This window comes from Ovis aries, chromosome 22 (genome assembly GCF_016772045.2).
Source record: "Ovis aries strain OAR_USU_Benz2616 breed Rambouillet chromosome 22, ARS-UI_Ramb_v3.0, whole genome shotgun sequence".
Lineage (NCBI taxonomy): Eukaryota > Metazoa > Chordata > Mammalia > Artiodactyla > Bovidae > Ovis > Ovis aries.
In genome coordinates this window covers 44,842,661-44,863,599 of record NC_056075.1, presented here as the reverse complement: position 1 = coordinate 44,863,599, position 20,939 = coordinate 44,842,661, and the positions used below count along the sequence as shown (strand labels likewise).

General features: G+C 45.1%; 1 protein-coding gene across 2 annotated transcripts in view; it reads left to right on the top strand.

Annotated features, from left to right (window-relative positions):
- DHX32 (DEAH-box helicase 32 (putative)) overlaps positions 1-20,939 on the top strand; it is a 51,110-nt gene that overhangs the window by 18,948 nt on the left and 11,223 nt on the right. For both annotated transcript variants that reach the window (XM_027960377.2, XM_027960378.2), the window contains 3 exons: positions 7,481-7,674; positions 14,264-14,636; positions 19,640-19,885. In XM_027960377.2, the coding sequence (XP_027816178.2) occupies positions 7,481-7,674; positions 14,264-14,636; positions 19,640-19,885 (813 nt within the window). The remainder of the gene's footprint in view (positions 1-7,480; positions 7,675-14,263; positions 14,637-19,639; positions 19,886-20,939) is intronic.

Below are 20,939 nucleotides of genomic sequence, written 5' to 3'. Positions count from 1 at the left end.
GTTGTTGCTGCAATGAATGATTTCAGTTTGTCTTAGGAAGCTAATGATTAACACAGAAGGAGTGTAACTTTCCTGGTTTCTGTGAACAAGTGGCAATTAAAAAAATGATTTAGAGTTTTAATTTTGCAATAATTTTAGACTTATGCAAAGTTGCAAAATAGTCCAAAGATTTTTCCACATACAGTTTACTCAGATTCCACCACAGTTGACATTTTACCAGATTTGCTTCATCGTCCTGTCTCTACACACACACACATGATTTTATTCTGAGCCTTTTTTAAGAGTAAGTTGACAATATCATATCCTTTACTTCCAAATGCTTCAGCAGTACCTACTAAAAACAGGGCTAGCCACAATATAATTACCAAAATCTAACTTGTAATATTCAGATTTCATCAGTTTTTCCACTAAGTTCCTTTGTAATTTAAAAAAAAATTCTAGTTCAGAATCCAACCCTCGGTTACACTGCATCTCCTTGTCCTTTCTGCTTCATCACCTTTGATCTGAAGCAGCTGCTCAGTCCTTCCTTGTCCTTTGCAACCACGGCATTTTTGCCAAGTACAAGGTAATAGGTGTTTTGCACAACATCCCTCAGTTTGGATCTGTCTGGTGTTGCCTTTGGGTTAGACTCCAGTTCTGCATTTGTGGCGGGAAGAGCACAGAAGAGCTGTGTGTCTTCCTCAGGACCTCACAGCAGGGGACAGAAGAGTTTTCCCATGGGACAGGGGAGCCTGGCGGGCTGCCGTCTGTGGGGTCGCACAGAGTCGGACACGACTGAAGCGACTTAGCAGCAGCAGTAGCAATGACGTTAAATCTGGTAACTTGACAAGGTGGTGACTGTCTTGATATCTTTTGTAAGGTTATGATTTTCCCCCTATCATTTAAAATATTTGGGGAGATGCTAGGAGACCGTGTCCAGTCTGCTTCTCATCACACATCCACCTGCCAGCTTCAGCATCCTGGCGTGATTCTTACCTTCGACATCCTTACACGGTAGTAACCAAACGGTGATTGTTCTAATTCCAAGATTCCTCCTACCTTTAACGTTTGGAATTCTTCTGTAAAACTGAGCTCTTTAGCCTTCATTATTGATTCATTTATTTATGTCAGGGTGGACTCATGAGTTCTTATTCTGTGGGTTCATTACAAAGCCCATTTACTTTGTTGCTCAGGTTGTTCCTAATGTGGAACACGGGCCACATTTGAGATGACTTCTGTGTCCTTTTGACATCCTTCTCTGAGCATGTCTCTGCTTTGCAGCCCAAGAAGGTGTTACAGGCTCATCTAGTATGTTCCTTGTTCCAGTCCTACAAAAAGCCATTTTCCTCTAAGAGCCCTGGTGGTTCCTTTTAGTGGAGAATTAGATTTAAAAACGTAGTGAAGTGAGGTGAAAGTCACTCAGTCGTATCTCTCTGCAATCCCATGGGCTATACAGCCCATGGAATTTCTCCAGCCAGAATGCTGGTGTGGGTAGCCTTTCCCTTCTCCAGGGGATCTTTTGAGCCCACATCTCCCGCATTGCAGGCAGATTCTTTACCAGCTGAACCGGAAGGGAAGCCCAAGATGTGTCGGCAGTGGGATGCTGTTGGCTTATCATTGCTCTCAGGCCCGCTCCGTGAGCAGGGTGAGGAAACTAACATGTGAGATGTGTGTGCTCACACCTCTGTCTTTCTAGCTCCGAAGCTGTTTCTCTTTCTCTCTAGCTCTTTCGACTTCTCTCTTTCTGTTTCTCTTTACTTCTCTGTATTTCTTTCCCTTTCCATACTTCCGTTTTATCTGTATTTCTGTCTCTCTCTTCTTAAAAACCCTGGGTTCTACTGGTGGTTCTGATTCCAGTTCAGCTGTCCTGCACTCGTCCGAGCCTTTCCCGTTTCCATGCTTGTAACTTGCTTCTCTGACTGTGAGAAACTGAGCGCTGCTTATTCACGATTGCTCGTTCAGTCTTATAACACCCGAAATTTAGTTTCAGAACTGCTAACCTACCCGGTCGTTTAAAGGAAAATTTAATACATACTTGAGTTTTCTTTTAGAATGTGTGTTTTTAAAGGGCAAGAATTGTTATCCTGTGATGCGTTACTGCCTACCAGTGGTTTCTCTTGCCATCTTTAACTTCTTGATCGTTGTAATAAGTCGTGCTGGTTTCTGTTAAGTGTGAAGGCAGTATGTATCTTCAGAGTGGGAGAAATCAAAAGTAGTACTCAAATGAGACTGTGGGCCTCTTCTAAACCAATTTAGATAATGAAAGCATTGGTTGTCTTCTTAATTATGGAAACAACTTGGTTATTTTTTTTTTTTTAAAGAGTTTCCAAGACTATTTTCTTTTTCCTTAGCATTTTAAACCTTTCAAAGAAAAGTCTGACTTTAGCCTCAAGCCTTTCAAAGAGGACCATGGGTGTTCTGCTGGATCTTAAAAATTCCATCTCTCTTCGGTGCAGGTGGGATGGAAGGCTATTTAGTGACTGCTCTCTGGAAAAGAGGACAATGTTTCATGCATTTAGAGAGCTTTTCTTATTACCTTTTTTTGGGAGCAAGTTTATGAAAAAGCCTGAAAGAGAGTTAAATATTTTTGGAGCTGTCTTATTTTACTTGTCCTGAAATTTCCCATGACATGGATGAGTTAATGAGCTGAATAAGCAGGACATACCTGAGATTTAGCCTAAATTAAGATGCTGGATACTATAGAATGTGTTCACTTGTAACAACTTCACCTTTTAACACCTGTAACTTACCCCCATTTTCTGCTGGCAGAGTCTAGCTGTGTTCACGCAAGATGTACAGATCATGGTATCCAGGGATGTGTGACACTTATTCCAGAAGGGGACCCTCTCTCAGGAGTGTGTTCTGACCTCCTGGTTCGTGTGTGCAGGTTAGGCAGCTTGCAGGAATGTTGTTGTAGCGATTCATGCCTTGGGGTGAACTGCTGGTCCTTAAAATTCCTTTCAGGCTCCCCCAGAGGCTCAGTGGTGCCTGCAATGCAGGAGACACGGGTTTGATCCCTGGGTTGGGAAGATCCTCCTGGAGGAGGAAATGGCAACTTCGGCAGTATTCTTGCCTGGAGAATTCCATCATCAGTCAGTTCAGTTCAGTCGCTCAGTCGTGTCCAACTCTTTGCGACCCCATGAATCGCAGCATGCCAGGCCTCCCTGTCCATCACCATCTCCTGGAGTTCACTCAGACTCACGTCCATCGAGTCCGTGATGCCATCCAGCCATCTCATCCTCGGTCATCCCCTTCTCCTCCTGCCCCCAATCCCTCCCAGCATCAGAGTCTTTTCCAATGAGTCAGCTCTTCGCATGAGGTGGCCAAAGTACCAGAGCTTCAGCTTTAGCATCATTCCTTCCAAAGAAATCCCAGGGTTGATCTCCTTCAGAATGGACTGGTTGGATCTCCTTGCAGTCCAAGGGACTCTCAAGAGTCTTCTCCAACACCACAGTTCAAAAGCATCAATTCTTTGGCGCTCAGCCTTCTTCACAGTCCAACTCTCAATCCATACATGACCACAGGAAAAACCATAGCCTTGACTAGACGGACCTTAGTCGGCAAAGTAATGTCTCTGCTTTTGAATATACTACAGAGGTATCTGGCGGGCTACAGTCCACAGGGTCACAAAGAGTCGTGAGACAACTTAGCAACTGAACAACGATAACACGGTTCCTTTTGACTTTGGGTTCCGTGACTCTGGTGCTTAAATGAAAGTGAGTGACTGGGACCTCAGCACAGCTGTACCCTGGGTGGCCCAGAAGAGGACCTAGCCACCCGGGGCAGACCAGAGGTACTCAAGGAGGGCTTGGGGCCTTGGGACTAGAATGCGTTTAATTGTCGTGGTGCTGGGCCTCCTGGATCCCTTTTGTCTCATGTCCTTTACTCATGTATCCACCAGAAGAGGGGCACAGTCTCTCGTCGTGGCTGGAGGGGCAGGAGGTACCACACCAGCGTGACTCAGGCGGCTGTCCTCCTGGTTCGGATCCGGATGAGCCCAGCTAGAAGGCCGGCCGCCGCTTCCCGGAGCCCAGCAGCCAGCCTCGTGCCTGTCACCCGGGGTGGGGGATGGAGAGTCTTGGCTGCTTCATTTTCCAAATTGGTGCAACTTGGAGAACTCCAGTTGCGGAGCCCAGACGGTGAAGCCATGATCTAGGTTAGACTCTGGGTTCTTGGAGGACTCCCTTACCTGCTCTTGTAGCGGCAGACTGGCTAGGGTCCTGCGACCTGCTTGCAGGGAGGGGATACGAGCCAAGGGCCCGCTCCACTCCAGCCTTGATTGTGTACCCAGAGCAGGTCGAGGCAGGCTTCACCACGTGGGCCCATCACACAGCCTAGAAAATGCCTTTAAAGCTAGGTTGAGGGGGCTTCCCTGGCCGTCCAGTGGTTAAGACTTCACGCCTCCTCTGCAGGGGGCACCGGTTTAATCCCTGGCCGGGAGAGGAAGATCCCGCATGCCACTCCAAAGGTTAAAAAAAATTAACTGGATCGAGAGAATGTGAAAAAATCGTTAGGTGAGTTCAGAATGAAAATATTTGAAGTCCTGGTATTTTTCTAGGAGGGAAAAATTCTAGACCACACACATAAATGTGAGTGATGTCTATTGCCAGAACTCCCAGGTAAATTTGTGAATAGGTTGGTTTTGGTTGTTGGGGTTTTTTTTTTTTTTCAGTTATAAAAGAACAGTTTCCTACCTTGTTTGTTACCAAGATGGTTGTAAAGTTGTGCAACTTTCACTAAGAACTAAAGTATATTCGCGATGCCAGAGGGGAGGGGAGGGGAAGGACATCTTCCAAAGAGAAACTGGAGAGCAACACGGAATCTCCGAGAGGCACACATGCTACCCGTGAGGAGGGGAGGGACTGTCGGGGCGGAGAAGCCGTCACTCCTGGAGGAGATTCAGAATCGGGGCACCGCCTGGTATGCTATTTGTTATGAGCGCCAAGAATGCAAGAGTGCCTGTGAAGCCGAAATCCCAGTGCCTGAAATCCCTGAGGTTAGGAAATGCTCACACTTCCAGCACTTGCCAAACCGTCATTTCTTTCAGCTGAGACTCAGGAGTCTGCCACGGCCCCAGACTTCCCAGGGCACCTTTGCTTGCTTAGAGTGATTCGGAAGGTCTGCCAAAGCTCGGAAGTCATAATAATCGGGAGAGGCGATCTCACGTGTCTCTCCTCTTTGTTGAGAGACGAGCCTTTCAGTTTGTGTTTGCATCACTGCTGTCATCCGTGTGTGATCGTTGCCGAAAGCGGCGGTACATGGTCTGCAGTCAGAGCTGCCCGGAGAGGAGCTTTGCAGTTGTAATTTGGGCCCAAACTCTCAGCTTGGCTGCGTCAGCAGAGTAGTCCCCACAGTAAGCCCAACACGTGTGTCTCCAGCCTTTCTGCTGGCTATTTTAACTGATGGTTAGAAGAGCTGTCCCATTTCTGAATGATATTCTTTGCCTCGTAGATGAAATAATTTGCTCTACTGTGGGGGAGGCATAAAGGACAGTAAGGACCGTTGGTTGGTTTATATTTATTGCACGGCCAGGCCTGTATGATGTTTACGGCATGGCAAGCATCCTGTCATAGTCTAGTCTTGCAGAATTTGTGTATAGGAGTAAATGGAAATCTCCAGCACCAGTGGAGAAAATGGCACAGGAGCTCAGACGTTGAGGGGTGACTCTCAACCATTTACCTCGTTTTACAGGAAAGGGAGTGGAAGCTTGTAAAATCTATATTTACAAATCAGAAGCTAGTGGCAGGTCAAGTCTAGAACTCCTGATTTGAGTCCACTTGAGTGCCTTGTCCATTCCTGTGGTGTGCCTTGATTCCAGCTCTGCTGAAGGTAGTGTGTTAAATGTCTCATCTTTCGTGGAACAAGTGCTTCCCTTGTAGCTCAGTTGGTTAAAAATCCACCTGCAATGCAGAAGACCCCAGTTCGATTCCTGGGTCGGGAAGATCCGCTGGAGAAGGGATAGGCTACCCACTCCAGTATTCTTGGGCTTTCCTGGTGGCCCAGCTGATAAAGTATCCACCTGCAATGTGGCAGACCTGGGTGTGATCCCTGGGTTGGGAAGATCCCCTGGAGAAGGGAAAGGCTACCCACTCCAGTATTCTGCCCTGGAGAATGCCATGGACTATACAGTCACAAAGAGTTGGACAAAGCTGGTATTGAGTAAATGATTGCTGATTAGTTTTCAGCCTGTTGACAAGGCTGACACCTGTCTTAAAATAGAGGAACTGCATTTACACTTTCAGTCATCAGGAATCTGCAGGTTACTTGATTCATTTTGCAGTTACTTGATTTCCGGTAAGTCATGTTTATTTTTCAAGTTATAGTGAGTAGTAAAATCTAGGAATCTCACAGTGGGTCTAGTAAATAGCAAGTGAAGTTGCTCAGTCATGTCCGACTCTTTGCGACCCTATGGACTGTAGCCTACCAGGCTTTTCTGTCCATGGGATTTTCCAGGCAAGAGTACTGGAGTGGGTTGCCTTTTCCTTCTCCAGGGGATCTTCCCGACCCAGGGATCAAACGCAGGTATTGAACCCAGGTCTCCCGCATTGTAGCCAGACGCTTTACCCTCTGAGCCACCAGGGAAGCCCCAGTAAATAGCAAATCTGAAGATAATTTAAAATGTCAAAACTCTTAAATACCTTGAATCTGTTAAAAAGCACTCAGAATGATTTATTTTAAAAATACATGTAACAAAGTATAACTTACTGACAGTGCCCAAGACGGCTGCACACACATACATGTGTGTGAGATATAGGTTCATATATACGTATACTGTTCTAAATTTGTAATACGTAGAAGAAAATTTTTAGAAAGATTGCGCATGCAAATGAATTAGTGCTTTCTACTATAATAATTCTTACAGAGATAAACTCGATAGAATTAATTGAACTATTATACATTTTCGTACAAGGATTTGAAAAGAAATAACTTGGCAATCTTATAACTGACTCTTTCTAAATCTGAAAAGATTGGTTGGTTATCTCACTGAGCTCATTTTTCATCATATTTAGTTGATAAATGCCAGTGTATTTTAGGTTTTATTGCCAGGGAAAGTTAAAGTAGGCTTATCTGGTTATTTTGTTATGATCATTTAGATTTAAATGTAAATGTTATAATTTTGAACGACTATTTTTCTTCTAAATGATATTTAATATTTACATTGCTTAAAGCATTAGAGTTGGTACCAAAAGCCGTATCTTTGATGGTGCTTTCTTTTAACCAGAAAGAAAGTAATAATCTTAAATATATTAGTCTTTTCGTAACAGCTGAGGTTAACAAAAATTTTTTTTACTTTGCCTTTTATCTTTTTTAATTTTCCTTTTTTCATCTGAGGGTCTAACTTTCACAGTCCGTGCTAACTGCTGTTTATTCCTAACTTTATTTTCTAGTAATAACTCGATGTGCAAATACAGGTTGGAAGGAAAAATCCCGTATGAGACAAACCCTTGTGTTTTGTTGTTGTGCTCCTGGGGCTGACCCTATCTCATTTGTCCCGTTGAAGGTTCCACAGTGGTGTGCTGAGTACTGCCTTTCCATCCACTACCAGCACGGGGGCGTGGTGTGCACACAGGTCCACAAGCCCACGGCGGTCCAGCTCGCCCTCCGCGTGGCAGACGAGATGGATGTTAACATTGGTCATGAAGTCGGCTACGTGATTCCTTTTGAGAACTGCTGTACCAGTGAAACCATCCTGAGGTTAGTGTGGGGGGCTTCCTCGTGCTGTGCCTGGGGCGGCTCCTGGCTCGTCTTCTGCAGTCCCAGAAGAGCGTGTTCTTTGCGTTCTCTGCTTTAAGCCCCTGTAACTTGTATAACAGTAACTCGTCTCTCTGTCACCAGCCTGACACCATCAGAGATCCCCTGTCTGTAAACTTCTTCCGTATGTCCCCACAGTCCTCAGCAAAAAGCTCTGACTTGTCTTGGCTGGCCGCAGAGAACTTCTGGAGCTCCAGCTCTGGTGGGTCTGTAGGAGCTGCCCAGTGCCAGCCACAGTGACACGTGGTTCTCCGAGTCCACGGGCCTCGATACCGTCTTCCGTCCACCTGGAGTGTCCGTGCCTCTTCCAGGCCGGGCTGATTTCATGAACGGCCCTGTGCAGAGGTCACCCGCTCTGTGAAGACTTCCTCAATCCTCCCTTAATGTAAATTAGAAAGCTCTCTGCTGGAGTCTGTAAAATGCCATATCAGCCCTTCATGGTGGCAGTGTGGGTCAATGTTTTCAAAACTCTACTTTTCAGGTGCTTCCGGATTCCAGGGACCCTTGTCAGTAGCTCCCACAAGTTGTGAGGGGGAGAAAAAATCCTTTTATCTGTCTTTAGCTTCACTGTGAGATTTCCTTTACACAGCAGGTTCCAAGAGTTTAGAGGGAAAAAGAAAAGTGGAAAAAAAACCCTGCTCTGGGCCAGTTTCTCAGGCAGTTTCCATTGCAGCCCTCGTGGAAAGATGAGGCGTCCCAAGGGCCTCAGCTGCCCCAGGCACTGCCCGCCCGCACGGGGGCTGAGACACGGGTCTTGGGAGCAGTGTGTCTGCCCGTCTCTCACTCTGTTGTGGGCACAGCAGCGCGCCAGGGCACACCCCTGGGAACGCCCTCTGCTGGCCTGGCAGGGATGCTGCGATGCTGCGGCATCCCCTGGCATTGCACAGCCTGGCAGAGGACCGTGGGCAGGGCTGGTCTCTGCTCACTTGTACCCCCAGCGCCTGACGTACTGGTCCCGTGGAGGGTATGCAGCACCCTTGATGATGGGAAGGAAGACTAGCGCTGGTCCCCGCCAGCTGCTGTGGACCCTGGTAGAGTGCTTCTCACTCCCAGAATGCCTGTAGAACTCACTTGGTTTGCAGTAAGCTGCTTTCCCGCAAACGTTTACCTTCAAAAGTAGAAGACATCAATCCTCAGGCCGGTGTTAAACCATAGGGGACCTTTCCATCAAGAGCCCTGGGACTTGCACTTCTCGAAGATACATAACCTTCTCTTACTAGCGCCATGATGTCCCCAAGTCATTGTGTTAGTGTGTGTTTATAAACTGTTTATTATACAATTGGTAAACGTACAAACCTCCCTGCTTTGGGGAACTCACAGACAAGTTGAGGAGTTGGGCAGGACATGCACCCTTCAAAGGGTGAAGGATCCCACACTCAGCAGATTCATTTTTCATCGTTTATATTTTAAAGTGGCCTTTCAAGTGGTCATACTTTTAATTAAAGGACAGTTCTGACTAGTTTACATTTAATAGATACGTTTTTATCTTTAATGCCGTCTCAGCTTTAGAGGAGAAGGCAATGGCAACCCACTCCAGTACTCTTGCCTGGCAAATCCCAGGGACGAGGGAGCCTGGTGGGCCACCATCTCAGGGGTCGCACAGAGTCGGACACAACTAAAGCGACTTAGCAGCAGCAGCAGCAGCAGCAGCAACTTTGGAAACCTTATGAAAAGGACTCTTGGATGTGGTCCCTTTTAACATGAAATATTTTGGTGTTTTTATCTTACTAATATAGATCAAGAGTACGTATTTATATATATATTAGAAAGGCATAGAGATAAACCGGAGAAGGCAATGGCAGCCCACTCCAGTACTCTTGCCTGGAAAATCCCATGGATGAAGGAGCCTGGTAGGCTGCAGTCCATGGGGTCACTATGAGTTGGACGCAACTGAGCGACTTCACTTTCATGCATTGGAGGAGGAAATGGCAACCCACTCCATTGTTCTTGCCTAGAGAATCCCAGGGACGGCAGAGCCTGGTGGGCTGCCATCTATAGGGTCGCACAGAGCCAGACACGACTGAAGTGACTTAGCAGCAGCAGCAGCAGCAGAGGTGAAACACTTATGGAGTAACCCAGTAATGTTGTCAGGGCAGGTCAGAGCCACACCTCATCTTTTAAACATCTGTTATGGGTAGGGACTTGGCTTTCATGCTTTACGGGGAAAATCCTGTAGGACTGAGGCATTCAATCCTTACAGCCAAAGGCAGGACTACAGTTTCTGTTGACAGTTTTTTTAGCTCTTTCTGCATGTAGCTTTCCTTTCTTAATGCAGAGAATAGCCTTCAGAAGTTGTGGAGGAGCTGACCCGCAGCACACCTTAGAAGGCAGAGGGGAACTAGTGACCGCGGCAGGTTCTGGTGGCTTCCGCATCTGCCGGGCTGCTCAGCCGTCTCGTCTTTCCTCTTCACTTCCCGGGCACGCTTGTTGCTGGGACGCTGTGCTTTCCATCCTGACATGCCCCAGCCAGTGCAGAGTCAGCAGATACTCTGATTTGTTGCTCACAGAGTTTGAGCTGCAAGCAAAGGGGCCAGAGCTAGTGGAAAGCCCTGTGTTGATAAAAGAAAGTCATCCTTTCTTTTCTTCCTGTTGCTCTGTGCTCCGAAGAGCAGGTGACGTGGCTGTGAAATGAGCGTCTCTGCTGATTTCAGAGACGCGCACCTGTTGCCTTGCCCCACCTCTCTGCTTCCGCTTCCTCATCCCTGAGCCACGGTAGTTGCCACATGTGCTCAGGGGTTGTTGTGAGAACTCAGGGAGCTGCTGTGCATGCCTGGTGCGTGGGAGCATGGTGCCCGTGTTAGTGATCTGGGTGACTAAAGAGGTAAACTCCAGCCACGTTCATTGCCTGGAAGACGCATGCTCACCATAGTTATTGATAAGTTCAGACTGAGAAGCTATTTAAATAAGAGGCTCTAAGGGTGACTGAACTGAACTGAGCTGAAGGGTGACTGTTGACCATGGATGGGAGTATTCTGTATTAGACATTGTCTTTTCCATTTTCTTTGTACTTCCTTGGCATCTAATCTGTTGGGCACATAATAGGCAGTTAGTAAATATAATCTTTATGCCACTGCCATTTTTCTGGATTCTATATAGAACAGTGTAGTTTTTCTTTAAGCTTTTTTCCTGGCTTTTTTCAAACCAGTGGATACCTGAATATCATATGCCTAAAATAGTCTTTGAACTATTAATAGATATCACAATATCTTGTGGAAGTGATACATAAATTTCAAATAAGAACCCTCTAGAACACAGATTTTTTTTAAATTATTCACATTTGTAAGGTCAAATTCAATAAATATAATTTAAAAATTAAACTTTCCTAAATTATGCTCTTAGCTTTCGGAAATTTAGTCTTAAGAATTTAAGGTATAAATGACATTTCCAAGATGTATCCATCTTTTTACATGGTCATCAGGGACAGCATTTTCTTAAGTACTGTACACATGATCTTATTAATATAAGGTAAGAAATAGGTCTCTGTTTTATATAGAAAGCTGGAGGTTTGTGTGGGAAGTTTTAGGATTGATCCTTAGTATTCCCTTCAGTTCAGTTCAGTCACTCAGTCATGTCCGACTCTTTACGACCCCATGAACCACAGCACGCCAGGCCTCCCTGTCCATCACCAACTCCCGGAGTTTAGCCAAACTCATGTCCATTGAGTTGGTGGTGCCATCCAACCATCTCATCCTCTGTCGTCCCCTTCTCCTCCTGCCTTCAATCTTTCCCAACATCAGGGTCTTTTCAAATGAGTCAGCTCTTCGCATCGTGTGGCCAAAATATTGGAGTTTCAGCTTCAACATCAGTCCTTCCAGTGAACACCCAGGACTGATCTGCTTTAGGATGGACTGGTCGGATCTCCTTGCAGTCATCCGAAAGGCCAGGTCTAGCTTGCTGAGTCTCGTAGTTTAGGTAAATCACAACTTCTCCCTTTTTGATTAAGCCTGGACATTTTTCTATCACATACATACCTTTGTCTGGCAGAGAAGGAGCATTTCTTCCTGTCAGATCAGTGCTTAGATGAGTTTTGCTGAGAAGGGGATAGGGATTTCATTTCTGATGTTAAGGAAGTAGCATAGACTAAAATAGCTTGTGTTAAACAAGAACCAGTAGCACTTATATCACTGTATCAGACTAATTAATCTCAGCGCAACACCTGACAGCTAGATTTTGGATGCAACCCTGTTTTTATTTTGCATGAAGTATAGTACTGTAGTATTTAATATGTTTTATTTCTTAAGTTTGAGAAAAGGAATAATCAGCAACTTATCACTGCTTGTTTGGTAAGACAGACACAGAATGAGAACAAGTACAGGAGAAGGGCAGAAAGCACACGTCCGATTCCATAGAGGTGCAGAAAGGGGGAACGTGGGCTTTATACGAATCCATGGTGGCCACGGGCGTGATCTTTATAATTCGATGATGGCGTGAGATGTAATATTCAGGCTTAAGTTGACCCTCTCCCTTACGTTATGACCATGTGCAGGATACTGAACCTGTCTGAACCTCAGGTCCTCTTTTACAAATAATGGGATAGTAGTGTCTCTCTTGAAGGTTTACTCTAAAGGTTAAATGAGAACTATCGTACCAGCAAAATGCCTGGCACACACTAGAAACTTAATGTTTTCTCCTTTTTCTTTCTTCCCTGAAGTGGATTAATTGAGGACTGTGTCAGAGTCTCCAAGGCCACCCCTACATCTGATGGTTTGCTAGGAAGACTCATGGGATCCCGTATGTAGTTGATCCACAGCTCAGATTTACTGCAGTGTAAGGATACAACCTCGACAGCATTTTAAAAAGCAGAGACATTACTTTGCCAACAAAGGTCCGTCTAGTCAAAGCTATGGTTTTTCCAGTAGTCATGTAACGATATGAGAGTTGGACTATAAAGAAAGCTGAGTGCCAAAGAATTGATGCTTTTGTGTTGGAGAAGACCCTTGAGAGTCCCTTGGACTGCAGGGAGATCCAACCAGTCCATCCTAAAGGAAATCAGTCTTCAATATTCATTGGAAGAACTGATGTTGAAGCTGAAACTCCAATACTTTGGCCACCTGATACAGAGAACTGACTCCTTGTAAAAGACCCTGATGCTGGGAAAGATTGAAGCTGGGAGGAGAAGGGGGCGACAGAGGATGAGATGGCTGGATGGCATCACTGACTCAATGGACATGAGTTTGAGTAAACTCCAGGAGTTGGTGATGGACAGGGAGGCCTGGCATGTTGCAGTCCATGGGGTCACAAAGAGTCGGACACGACTGAGCGACTGAACTGAACTGAACTGAAGGATAGAGTCAGCAGAGGGAAGTGGTGCCAGGGGCGCAGCCTGCAGGAACCAGGCTGGGCGTCCAGGAGCCCCTCCTCACGGACTCCTTAGCACATGCTTCGTCCCTCCAGCTGCGAGCTGTGACGACGAGTGTGAAATGCTGTCCTGTCGGGAACTCATCAGGGACTCTGTGCCAGGGGCCTGTGCTGGGCGCTGGTCACATAGGCACTCTGCCTCCTGCTGTATTCTAAAATTCCGGACTGCCAGAAGGAAAGCAGGTTGGACCATATTACAGACAGTAAGCCTCAGTTCTGGGAATGTGAGAACACTCCCCAAGTCTAAGTTCCCAAATGCCAGCCAGGGAGCACCCTTGCAAGCAGGCCTTTCTCAGAATAGCCGTTTCAGACTTGCAATAGACAGGGACAAATAAAATAAATACCTTAAATTGGTATAAAGCTTATGGATTGGCTTCCTCAAGGAATAATACAGGTAGATATGTGAACACTGTCAGAAAGATGATGTTTGTATGGTTCTGGATGATGAATAGGTATTTGTGATTATTTTTTAAAACCCTCCCAAGAACTGGAAAGTTCCATTAAAATCACTACTGACCCCTTCCTCCTCTAGGAAAACTCCCCAGTTTGCATGCTGCCCTCAAATAGGTGATTACTTTTTAGGTGCTTTTGTGTGAGTATTATTTGGGTGACATTTCAAACATGGTGATGCTCACACCTTGGTGATGTCATCTCCCAAAAAGTGCCACCAACAGAGTCCTTCTCCTGAACCCACCGGGCCGAGAACCTGAGCCAGGACGGTCATCCGTGTACATGTGTGTGCTCCGCTGAACAGTATGTGCTCCCACTCGACGTCCTTCCGTTGATGGAAGAGGGGAAAACTCTTACCCGACAGGAGTATTTTGCTAGGTTACTTTTTTGTTTAAAAAGCTCAGGGCAAATGTTCAATGTAGCTCTTGCTAGTATCTGTAATAAACATTTAAGGCAGAGGTCTCTAACCTAAGGTTCAGTGATGGTCTTTAGAGGGTCAGTGAACATATGCAAACTACGCTTAAAATTTTTGTTTATATGTATTTTTCAGTTTTGAAGGTCTGTAGATTTTATCAGCTTAAAGGAATCTTGGCCCCGATAAAGATTTTAAGCTCTCGATTTAGACAGAAGGATACTAGACAGGCATCTTTGTGGCTTATGTCAGGAGTTTCTTGTATGATCTTTTTAATGAGAGCATTCTAACGTTAATATTTCCTTTTTGTAGGTATTGTACTGATGATATGTTGCAAAGAGAAATGATGTCCAATCCTTTTTTGGGTAGCTATGGGGTCATCATCTTAGATGATATTCATGAAAGAAGCATCGCAACTGACGTGTTACTTGGACTTCTTAAAGATGTGTTACTAGCAAGACCGGAACTGAAGCTCATAATTAACTCCTCACCTCACCTGATCAACAAGCTCAGTTCTTACTATGGAAACGTGCCTCTCATCCAAGTGAAAAACAAGCACCCCGTGGAGGTTGTGTACCTTAGTGGGGCTCAGAAGGAGTCTTTTGAGTCTATTTTACGCCTTATCTTTGAAATTCACCACTCGGGTGAGAAGGGTGACATCGTTGTCTTTCTGGCCTGTGAACAAGTAAGTAAGTAATACTCTAACCTACCAGAGCAATAAGGTTACTTATTGGGAGCCTTTGAACCTTGCTGCGAAGATCTGAATAACCTACAGATTTCACATTGCTAATTAGCTGTTTAAATATTTGGTTCCACCATACCTCATTACTCTATACTTCGGAAGAAGGTTCGATAAAGAGTAAATAAAGCCTGTGCTTTAAAGGTGAACAGGGAAATGCTTCTAAAAGCAGGAAGCACAGAGTGAGGAGAGGGAGGGGGGAGTCTGAGGAGCTTGTGGGGTGATCTCCAGAGCTGACTTCCTGCCCCCCGGGCGGGCGGAATTCTGGGCTGCCCCAGAGGCTCACCGTGAACCCTCTCAGCAGAGGGGACACTCTGGTGCGGCTGCCCGCCTTATGGCAGGAACAGATGCTGGAGATGCAGAACACATCCTGAGCGCTTGGCAGAGAATCAGGAAGCAAAAAAGTGTTCCTAAACAGTCAGCGGAGAATTAGGCAGAACACTAGAGTTCACGGCACACCCAGAGGGCTGTCTCCCTATACTTTTCTTAAAAAGATGAATGAGCAAACACTTCACTTGAAGCTGCCTTTCCAAAAGCACAACTGGAAATGGACACCTGCGCGTCTGTCACTGCTTTCAGACAGTCAGGGTCCACTTGGGGTTGCATTTGTCTGAACGCAGTTAACCCTGACCCTGCTTCTCTCTCTCCCACTGCCGTGAGAGCCAGATCTAAAAACCTCCGGACTCTTTTAAGAGTTAGACTTTCTTCTTAGAGACTGACTGCCAGGCCTTTTCCTCCCTGCCCGTCATTTCACTCCCAGTTAAAAGCCATACCTTTTAGACTATGACGATTCCAGTGATTAAACAAAAACCAAAAGGAAGCTGCTTGCTACTGGCCGAGCCACCAGCTGAACAAAGACAAGCACCTTGTCTCTGCGTCAGAGCCTTAAGTGTGCACACGCTTTCTGAAACGCCTTCAGGAGTGTTGATTCTGCTTCATAGTCACAGCACGAAGGATGACTGAGCTTTGAGACCTTTAGACAGTTTTCTCACAATGTAAATTTCATCTGTTTCTGTAAAGAAAGTAATTCAGAATCTCCAGTACATGATAAACCACAGCATACTTATGTTCTTCCTGTGTAGATTATACAGTTTCTTGAGTAGGAAATCTGCCTGCTACAGTGATGTATTCTATCATCACTCCCTAATCCTGCGTGATGCGAGATACTCGAGAAAGTCCTGAGGGAAGAAATACAACGATTAAGGAGACGGAAAGGGTTTCTGAGAACAGGCGTTTTCAGTGTAACTGGGTAAAGCCTCAGGAAGGGAGGAAGGGCGGAATTAAAGAGTCTAAGACATTTGAAAGTTAGAGTCACCAGGTAAAGAGAAGGCATATGTCTCAATGCTGGGGACGGGGGCAGTATAATTAAGACTGATAGGGTGAGTAGTCATCTTCAGAGTAACCAAAAATTCTCACATGGATTTTTGACTAACGCTCATAACAGAGCTGGGGGTAGTATTTGATTCTTTAATAGAAGCTATAAGTAATGTCATAATGACTTTTTAATTGTCAGACTTCAGAAGATGCATTTTTACGTAGGATAGTAGTAGAAGCTGAAAAATCCACAGGGCTTAGAAGGGTATAGAATCTTCCTGGAAGTCAGACCGGAAAGACGTCTCCTTAAGAAACTATGCTTCCTGCAGTCTTAAAGTCACGCACGTGGCAGTGCAGGGAAGGCTCGGGGCAGAGTTTGCAATTCTGAGCCTCTGAGCGTGAGGACTCATTCGTCCTGGCAGCGGCTGCTGCTGTGGCCGAGTGGAGCACCGGGGTCTCTGGGGGGTCTCCTCGTCCAGCGGGCGGCCGGTGGGCGGCAGGACAGCTGTCCTAGAGCATGCCTTCTCTGGGAGCCAGCGATCTTCCTCGCAGCCCAGCCCCAAATCCCACAGCTGTTACCTGGTTTTCTTTTCTCCATCTATTCCCTAACAAGCTGAACACAGCTCAGTATCCTGATGGACTTTTCTTTTTTCTTTTTAACTCCTTATGTCAGGATTAACTGGCATAAGATACTCTGCTTATAGTCTCAGAATTTGTCTTTTGGAAAATTTTGTCTTGCCCTGAAATCCGTGTTAATAGCTATTGACCATCTTTCCCTTTGCTGTTTGAATCTTTCTTGATTTCAGTATACAACTTTAGAATCTGCCACAGCAAACCAAATGTCATATGAAATCAAAGCCAAGCAGTCTAACAGAAGTGTACTACTTGTTGGCTTTTTTTCCTCTTAAGAAATCCATTCTAAAGTGCAGAGACACCCTCAGACGTTTTGGTTCAGAAACGTCAGATGCCTCCCGTCTTCCCTCGCATGCTGTGAGTTAACACCCGAGAGCCAGGCACTCCCCGTGTCTTGGGCTCAGTCAAGACACGGAGACCTGCATGTTTCCAGGGTGTTGCTCCTAACCACTCTACCATCTTTTAATTTGAAGAAAAAATGAAGTAGATTAACTGGAAAACAAAAATAAAGACAAATGAGACCGTCTAGCCAGATGGTTGTGCAACTTGAAGCTGTCACAGGAAGGTGCTCTTAGGTGGAAGGTTTTCCTGGAAAATATCCCATCTGGTCAAGGCCCTTTCCTCTGGGGCCGGATGTCTTCCTTCAGCTCAGGGGCTGCGTCTTCCACAGTTGTTGCAGGTGTCATGGGAAAGCCCTGCGGATGTAAATGCTCTGCACACCTTGAGCAAGAAGGAAATGAGTAAACAGTTTGATGCACCGGATGAGTGTCTTAGGCACTTTTTAAAAATTCTGAAGATAGGACCTCCAAGCTTTCTGTCATCTGAGCCTGAGGAATCTAAAGTAGATACAGTAATGTTTCTATTTTGCTCTGCTTTTGATTTCTTTTTGAAGATCTTTTAAAATTCTTTTTCTTCCCCATTTGGGACAAAATTCAACATTAGAATCCTGTTATAACTGAAGTTTTCGCAGCTGGAAGCAAATGAAAAATGACAGGCCTCGATTCTCAGAGAGTGCGAGAACTATTGCAGTGCAGTTGGAAGGTTTATTTTGGTTGGACACTTGTGAGTGGGCTGCTGGAATGGAGCCTCCTCTTCCAGCTCAGGTCGCTGTGTGTGCCAAGGGTGCCACCTCCCCACCAAGAGGAACGTACCCAGGTCCCTGTGAGGCCTGGGCAGCAGCCGCGTGCAGGGAGCTGCAGATCGAGGACTCACTCTCCTCTCTGCAAGTCTCTAAGCTTGCTTCGCTGAAAATGTGACATGATTAGAATGATAAAAAAAAAGTTGGAATAAATAGCTTTATTCTGATTATTCCAGCTGGCAAGCTTTCATTCTTTACAGTCAGTAGTCCTGCTCTTTGCTTGGTTAAAAAAAAAAAAAAAAAACGTGCCCCAAGTAGACCCACTCCATAGGAAAGGGAAGTGTGAGCAGGAGGAGGTGCCCAGGTGACGGCGGTGTGGGCCCTGCCTCTGCCCTGCTTCCCCGGGGTCTCTGGGGTAATAGGTCACCCCAGGTCTTGCTACTTTCCAGGCAGATATGTCCACCTGCGAAGCCCTTGAGTTAGTTAAGTCCCATCCGACAGGTGGTGTGGAGGGAAGGAAAGATGAGCTGGAGCGCTGGGCAGGGGCCTCAAATCTTTATAAAAGTCACAGAAGGCATTGTTAGGCTTTTGGTGAAATCTAATCTAATAAAATGAAATGGGGCTTCCTGTTGAAGCTAAAACTCTAATACTTTGGTCACCTGATGCAAAGAACTGACTCATTTGAAAAGACCCTGATGCTGGGAAAGATTGAAGGCAGGAGGAGAAGGGGATGAGAGAGGATGAGATGGTGGGATGGCATCACTAACTCAACGGACATGAGTTTGAGTAAACTCCGGGAGTTGGTTATAGACAGGGAGGCCTGGCATGCTGCAGTTCATGGGTTCGCAAAGAGTCAGAGGATTGAACTGACTGCCTTCCTCCATCTGGTAGTTAGACCCTTAAAAAAAAAAAAACAAATTTTGGAAACAAATTTAAAAGGTGTAAGAATTACATTGTGGCATCTTTCCTATGTGAGGTTGTAGAAATCCGGTTGTGGTTTGAGAAGAGTTCACTAGAAAAGTACTGTGTAAAGTGTCTTGCTTTTTGAGCATTTTGCAGTAATATACTTATTTATAGTTTTAGGGCACATAATTTACTCTTTTTCAATGTATTTGATAATGAAATGTTTTTAAAGAGTATTTCTAAATTCCTGAATCTTGCAAACGTATAAATAACAGTGATTATTTCCTGCCTGCTTCATTGCATTTCTGCTGTTTTTAAAATGTTAAATGCTAATGGGTAATGATTTTCAGAATGACCCAGATTAAGGTCCTGATTATGGGACGTGTATGTATATTTGCTTCTATTGGAAACCTAGAGGTTGCTTTACAGCTCTTAGTCCTGCCACCATCAGAGCACAGTGGTGCATTCTCACCAATCTGAAAATAACTTTTGTTTCCCTGTCATTGTTAACAGAGGTGAGAAACTGCCTTAAGCTAGAGAAATGCATGAAGGCAAAGACAGTACTTTTCACAAAAGGAAAGCCATTTTGGACTAAAAGCAATGAGATCATTTATAAATTATATTTAACTTCCCCAAAGAAATGTTCTTACACAGTTATATCTTCCTTTCTTATTTGACGATACCTATAGACAAGTATTTCTTTCCATGAATACATTATGCAGCTTTTGCCAAATTTTTAAAAATATTTTTTTTATTTTTTTAACTTTTATTTTGTATTGGAGTATAGCCGATTAACAAAATTGTGATAGTTTCAGGTGGACAGAAAAGGGACTTAGCCATACAAATCCATGTATCCATTCTCCCCTGAACTCGCCTCCCATCCAGGCTGCCACATGACATTGAGCAGAGTTCCCTGTGCTACTCAGTAGGTCCTTGGTTTTGCCTATAGTTCTATGTAATGTGGACAAAGTTGTTTATAATGTACCTTATTCTCATGGATGATGTTCTTGTTTTACTTTAGGATATTGAAAAAGCCTATGAAATTGTCTGCCAAGAAGGATCTAACTTAAATCCAGATCTTGGAGAGCTGGTAGTTGTTCCTTTGTATCCCAAAGAGAAATGTGCACTGTTCAAGCCAAACGATGAAACAGAAAAAAGATGCCCAGTTTATCAGAGACGAGTGGTGTTGACGGCTAGCTCCGGAGAATCTTTGATCTGTAGCAACACAGTCAAGTTTGTTATTGATGTGGGTGTGGAGAGAAGAAAGGTAATTATTATTGAGCAAGTAAATTGCCTAAACTGAGCAGGGCAGTTATCAGACTGCTGACCATTGTCTTGGGTTCCTGTCATTTTGCGATCTGGGGACTTCTCTGTTTGGCCATGTGTGCAGAGAAGCGCTGCTGTGTGCAGTAACCAGAGTCTTGAGCATAGGCAACTGCCTTTCATTAGCAGGCTGGAAGTCTGGAAAATTAAACTGATTGAGGTGCTAACGGAAAAAGTTTTAAGGAAACACAACTACTAAAGCAAATTACTTGACTCCCGAACTAATCTTTGCTTCCATACATGTCTTAGGTGTTTTTGGTGGCCTCTTTATCAAAGTAATTAGCATCTTCTCCCAGGTAATTTACTAGAGATTAGGTTCAAGTACACTGACTTTTATTTTTGAAAATTTTGGCTTTATCATTGACATGGTAAAATTCCATCCTAAATTTAAAAATGTATGCTTTTAATCACTGTCCTTAAAAATTAGGAAAAACGGAAATAGGATGGCTCAAGCTCTCAGACTGTGGGGTTTCGGAAGTCCTAGCCTGTAAACTGAAAAGATCTGAAAAGAACCTACCCTGAGTGTTGCTCTGTTTACTGTTAGGAGGTGCTGTGTCACTTTTATCCCCCCAGGAGACTACGGGTCTCCTAAGTATCCGTGATTACTATGACAGAGCCATTCCAGCCATTGGAAGGTTTCCTCGGAACCCGTTTGGCTTGACCTTACAGCATTTATCCACCATTCAGAGAACCCAGGCTTACCACTTACCTTTAAACTTAGCCCTGAGAAGAATCACTGTCAGTGCCGTCTGTAGCTTTATATTAGCCTATTGGACCGGGAAGGCCCAGCGTGCGTTATAGAGGTGAGACCCTTGGGGCGGTCACAGTCCATTTGACTAGAAGCTTGAGGAAACGCAGCATTGTTGGAGGATCATCCTTTTGTCCATGGGGCACGTGAGTATCTGTCCCCATTGGGCAGCGTGGCGCTTTGAGAAGCGGCATCCGTGTTTCAGCAGACGATGCAGAGCCCTCATATTCACAGAAGCCACACTGAAAGC